Consider the following 6,350-nt stretch of genomic DNA (forward strand, 5'->3'; position numbering starts at 1 on the left):
AAACAAACAAACAAAACCTCAAAAACAACAAAAAACCAAACGCGTTTTCACTTTAAAAATAATTGAATCAAAAGTTAGTTTTCCGCTTCCTGTTGCCCTCTCGTCCAGTCCTCTTTACAGAAGGCATTTCAAATGTGATCCCCTGGAAGCTCGGCTTAAACCATTCTTGATCAGCTGATCCTATTAAATTAACAGCTAGAAAAATCCTCTTTTCTTACCTGCACAATTTTTTTCAACAAAACAAAAACCATTTGACATTTAATTGGAAGAACTTTGATTTCTACAAGGTTTCAAAGATTGCTTTCCTTTTACAAAACTCAAAATCTAACAAAAATACTGTTGCTCCATGTTTCCGAGGGAAAAATAATGCCTAATAAATTCTAAAATTTATGCTAAGCCAAATGTACTCATTACTGTCTTATGATAGAGTTTAGCACGCTCTGATCAAAACATCAGCTGTACAAATACAAATGTGTTAAATATTACAATATAAGCAAGCCTGACTGGCCTATGCTAGTAAGTACTGAGATATACAAACAAGTCAAAGCATTAGCGTATGTGAAGAAAAATCAAATACCTCTATTACTCTCCAGAAATGATACTGACTAAACTCTTCTCTACACATGCAAAGAAATTTCAAAATTTATTATTTTAAATTTCGTGAAGTTAGTTAAAAATTAATGAGCAAGAAATTAAAGAGAAAGTGCTGTAATAAAGATAGAATATTCTAATGGGCAAAAACAATTACAATGTAGCTATTTATACTCCTTTATAAATAGAAAAAAATTTTAGGGGATATTTTACAACTTTTTAAACAGTGTTTTCTTCCTCTTAAGAGATTTAAATACCTCAGGTTTATTTTACATTTCAATAACAAAATACACTTATATTAGAGTAAGAGATTTATTCTAAACTTGGTTTAGGAAGTGCTTTGTGGTTTAAAGTACATATGGAATACTTACATTTTTCTTCAAACACTTTCGAATGCTTTCAATTACAACGGAGAGACTTGGTTTTTCAATTACACTGGCAGAAAATTGCACTAAAATGGAAGTCTTAATTCTTGGGTTTTAACCAGTCAGACTTTAAGAGATATATAGTTCTTTTGTAGAAAACGGGGGAAAAAAATTACTACTAACTGATAAAATATTCTAGAGATTTTTCTATATTCTCAATATCTACTTCCCAATATATTTTTCCCCAAGGAAGTGAAATTCTGAAAAAGATATCATTTTTTAAAAAATAAAAATTATATTTCTAGTTTTAGGGTTTTTTTATTTTAAAATAAAACATTTAACAAAACAACTGTAAGGCCTTCCCTGAGAAACAAAAAATCTCCCCCAGAGCTGTTGGCTGGGTCAAACTGGAAAAACTTGCTGAACCCTGCAGATGTTGCAGTGGCTCTGCGTTACACAGGGGAAGAAAGGGGAACTAGACATTCCACAGCTGCTCAGCACCGCTGCCTTCCCGGGGGCGCAGCTGCGGGCTCTTTCAAGCTCAATCACTGTACAGCAACGGGGCTCCTGAGCAGGGCCAAGGAACCCCAGAGCAGCTTCAATTTCACCCAGTAACACCACAAAAAGTGAGACAGCATAAAGAGGAACAAGTATTTCTAATAATGATGTGAGCCTAGAGGTGGGGATTGGGGGAAGTAGTTACGAAGTGATGAAGAGCAGCTGCAGTGAGAAAAATAAAAAATATTTCATATTTTTAAGATTTCAAGCTAGTTATGAGACTCCTCCTCAGGCCTTTGTTATGAAAATTACTATATTTAATCTTTTCTGATCTTTTTTTTTTGGAAGGTAGGCAGGCTGAAGGGAGAGGATGTCTGAGCTTAAGAAATATAGGATTTAATTTATAGTCCGAAAAATTTAAGATAATGCTTATTGTGTAAATTTGAAGGAGAAAAAAGTTATTAGACCTAAAGATCATAATTAAAGGTATGCCACACTTCTATTACACTACTATACTAATGTATACACTCTTGCAAGTTATCCTGAACATGTCAAACACGAATTGTATTGCTAATGATGTGGTATGACTAAAAACTAGTAGCCGAAGAATATTCTTCACTATTTTAGTAAAACTGGTACCACACCATGTGCTATTTCCTTATAGAAAGGACCTAATAAACAGAACTTGAATAAAGTAGTATAAATACACGGAATACTATTTTCTCACAAAATTATACCTCTATTCTTATCACCTTCTTGTAGAGTAATAAAAGATGGTAATACAGAAATACTTATCTTGAGTAGGTTTTGTTTTTAAATGTATTGATTTTATAATACTGCTACCTTTATTAATTCTTATTTGGTCAGAAAACTATTATTATATTGCCATAATAATATGCACTTGTATGAGTTTACCAGATACAATGATGAAAATGATAATGATAAAGTTTCTTTCATACTTGTCATAATTGAACACTGCAGTGAGAGATTTAAATATACTATCTCGTTCATTCCTCAGTGTTATCCTCATTTTATGGATGAAGAAAGAGGGTCTTAAAATTACTAAAACAGTCAGTAGTATAACCCGAATTTTAACTTTTTTACTCTAACATCCATCTACTTACAATGTTCTGCTGACTGCACTGAAAAATGGCATCTGCATATTGAACTTGAAACATTTTAAGTAATTTTGAAGCCAGTTTTAAAGGTTTGGATTATGCCATTAAATTGTTCTTTTCAAATAAAAATAGCTTCTCTATATAAAATGTTAGTAAATCTCCTTATATTACTTATAATTCTTTTTCCTTCTGTAACTTACGGACTTTTTTAATAACCAGAAAAAAGTTTATTTTAACCTAGAGTATTTGTAGTCTAATAATTCCTTAAATATTTTCAGATTCAAATGCCCCTATTCATGCACATACTAATTTCAGATGCTTTATCCTTCAATAACTTAAATTTGCACTCAAAACTACAAATAACTAATCAACAACTGATTTTATTTTATATGACAGATACTGAGGTAAGCCAGACCATGCCTGGCAATTTACAGAAAAACACTGAGAGTTCCATTCAGATGCTAAAATCTCAAATAAGAAAGCTTCAAGCCTCAACAAAGCTTTGTTTATAATTCAATGTTTTCCCAAGACAATGTAATACACTTGCAGTGAGGAACACAGAAGTTGATGGCATATGGGGTGTTCACAGAAATTCTGGTTAATGGAATTCCAAGATGTATAAATAAAAAATGATGTGTGAGTTGGTGGAAAAAACTGTAAGGCAAGTCAATTTTTTAATTAAAAAATTATGTAGCATAAACAATGCTAATGAGCCAAAAGTCCCGAGAGATGAGGACTGTATCTGCATGACTTTAACATTCCGTTCACTCCTCATACATGTACATCCACTCCCTTGAAATACCTCAAGCAGAGCCATTTTCCTAAGAGTTTTGAAGATGTTCTTTGTCCTTGTTCTTACTAGTTCACTGCTTTCGACTCATGCTATCAGCCTGGTGACATACAATACGCAAAAAAAAAAAAGTACTAAAAGTCCCAAATAGAACCACCAGAGAAAAATACCTGGAAGCTCTTCGTAAATTTCATCGTCTATTGGTTGACTGCTTGTTGGTGGACTGCTGATTGGTAGAGGATGGTCAACATCATCATATACCTCTCCTCTTTCATCATCATCTTCAGGAATAACATCAGATCCCATGTCTACCAAACACGTTACAAGAGTCAATTTTAAGAAGATACAAAAAAAAAAAAAAATTAAATAGTATTTTCTAAATTAATGGAACCCTACAAACCAACAGCAACATTGTCACTTTGTTAAGTCCACAATTTAAAACATTTTAAAAATGGACTGAAATAAACATTTTGAAGTTGCCACCTGATTAAGTATGCATGAGGTACTGTTACACATCTCAACTGAAGGATCTTTGTTAATGCCAGCCTTATTTCCCTGATCATTTTCAAAAGTCAATAGGTTTTTATACATAAAAACCCCATGTACCCAGTTATTCAGTATTTAAAGACTATGCTTCTTTATTTAATTGATTGCTCTTACCTTGTAATACAAATTTCAGCTGCTGTACCCATTCTTCAGCATCTTTGGGAGAAGCTGCTGTGAACTATTAAAAAAAACAAACAATAACACACAAAATCACCACAGTAGGAATGGAAGGCATGTAACATTCTTTTCATTTCTTCAAGACCATTAGTAATTCTTTTCATGTCTAGTGGTACTTTTCTTGCAAGGATGCTTCTTATAATGTACAGTTAATTTTGACAAATTTACGTAATTGAAGCAGAGGATGATGGATTTGAATCTCTGATCAGCAGCTGGCAGCTGTGCAGGAAAAAAAACTGCTTCTCTTCATCAATGTCAAAGACAGAACTGATGAACGAAATTTGCCCTTGACAATTAGAAGACACCCATGAATTTCTTTAGACTGCTGGGTACAGTTTTCTTAAAAATGTTCTTGTCAGATTCCAACACACTACCTGACAACTTAATTAACTGGCTTTCAACCGCAATCTCAGATATTTAAAACTTATTAAACATACATTCCATATTGATGCCTAGCTGATAGCTCTTGAATTGCAGAGCCCATACATGCCTTTACTCTCATTTTCTCTGCACCCCTAAGCAATACAATATGCATTAACACTCTGATATTTTTCTTTTGATCATCTTACTCTTTCTACTATGTAATTCTTTTAGAAAATCACACAGTTCTATTAAAATAGATCTAAAACGCAACATTCAGAATAATTGATAAATGACATATCCACTTGTTCCTTTTCAAGAAGCTATCACTTCCACTAATCTGAAACATTTAAAAATGTATTTCCTCTTATATGAGTGCTCAGTGGATAAGACCAGTATTTTTTATTACTATTAACATGTCAGGAAGAATTGTTTTAACAAAATGTTAATGTCTTTATAAATGAAATCAGAACATTTTATCAACTTAATTTCAAGGCAACATAAAAACTCCAACCTGATAGACACGCTTATCAGGAGCAGAGATTTCAAAACAGCAGTCTTTCTTTGCATCCTTCCTAAGGGTGTTATTCATTCTGACACTGTAACCATCGATTGCAAATTCACCTTTCTGTTGTTTGTCTAGTGAAGATAAAACCAAAGTTAGATTTGTATTTACTAGAGAGAATACAAAGACTCAATTCTCTTTTTCTTTGCTGATTTTTGGAAAGTGGGTTTTTTGTTTGTTTGTTTGTTTTTTGGTTGGTTGGTTGGGTTCTTGGGGTTTTTATCATGTCCATGTTAGTAATATGGTGCTTTAAAAAAGTCTCTGGATATTATTCTTTCTTCTAAAATTATGGGAGTAATTCTGATACTATCATAATACTTCGGTACTGGGTGCTCTAGTGGCCTATGATAAAAGAGTTAAATTGCTAATATAAGCAGTTCAATCCACCAGCTGCTCCACAGGAGAAAGATAGGCCATCTCATTCTAAGCCAAGTTACAGCCTCTGAAAACCCACTGGAGGGTCAGCTACAAGACTCCACATGCACAACAACAGATATACCTAAAAGAGAATAAGGAACTCAGGAGAAGAGGACTTGCTCAGAAAAATGAATGAAAACATGGCATTCTTATCTAGGGAAAACTCAAGCAAAAGAACTTGCGAGGCAGGTTTATCAAGAATATCATCATCCAGGAAGAGTGCAAAAGAACATTACAAAGACATAGGAGGAAGAAAAGACCAAAATAGATGACAGAAGAGACAATGAACATTGCACAAGCATGCCAAGAAGCCAAAGCAGAGGGAAGAAATCAAGATATTAAAGAGCTGAACAGAAGATTTCAAAAGGCAGCGTGGAAAGACAAAGTAAGAATTACAATGAAATGGGCAAGGAGCTGGAGTCAGAAAATCAAAAGGGCCAAATTAACCCAGCATTTCTTAAGCTGAAGGAACTGAAGAACAAATTCAAACCTCAAGTTACAATACTTAAGGATGCTTTGGGCAGAATACTGAATGATCCAGGAAGTATTAAAAGAAGATAGAAAGAGTATACAGAGTCAAAGACACAGAAGAATTTCATGAAACAACATATGAGCAAGAGCTAGTGGTGATGAAGGAAGAAGTTCAAGTTGGTTTGAAAGAACTGGCAAAAAATAAGGCCCCATGCTATACCAACTGACATATTTCAACTAACAGATGCTTCCTTAGATATGCTCACTAAGTTGTGCCATGAAATCTGGAAGACAATCACTTGGCCAATTGACCGGAAGAGATCTTTATTTATTCCCATTCCAAAGGAAGGTGATCCAACAGACTGCGGAAATTATTGAACAATATCAATAATATCACATGCGAGCAAGTTTCTGCTGAAAACTATCCAAAACTGACTGGAACAGCACATCAA

At 33.7% G+C, this 6,350-nt stretch overlaps 1 protein-coding gene across 1 annotated transcript in view; it reads right to left on the bottom strand.

Moving 5' to 3' along the window:
* SKAP2 (src kinase associated phosphoprotein 2) overlaps window positions 1–6,350 on the bottom strand; it is a 210,658-nt gene that overhangs the window by 69,709 nt on the left and 134,599 nt on the right. Inside the window, exons 7-9 of the mRNA XM_006896106.1 lie at window positions 4,960–5,084; window positions 4,023–4,086; window positions 3,533–3,670 (exon numbers count right to left, since the gene is read on the bottom strand). Coding sequence (XP_006896168.1) covers window positions 3,533–3,670; window positions 4,023–4,086; window positions 4,960–5,084 — 327 coding nt within the window. The remainder of the gene's footprint in view (window positions 1–3,532; window positions 3,671–4,022; window positions 4,087–4,959; window positions 5,085–6,350) is intronic.

Source organism: Elephantulus edwardii, unplaced genomic scaffold, assembly GCF_000299155.1.
Source record: "Elephantulus edwardii isolate Elephantulus edwardi_28Jun2011 unplaced genomic scaffold, EleEdw1.0 scaffold00182, whole genome shotgun sequence".
Lineage (NCBI taxonomy): Eukaryota > Metazoa > Chordata > Mammalia > Macroscelidea > Macroscelididae > Elephantulus > Elephantulus edwardii.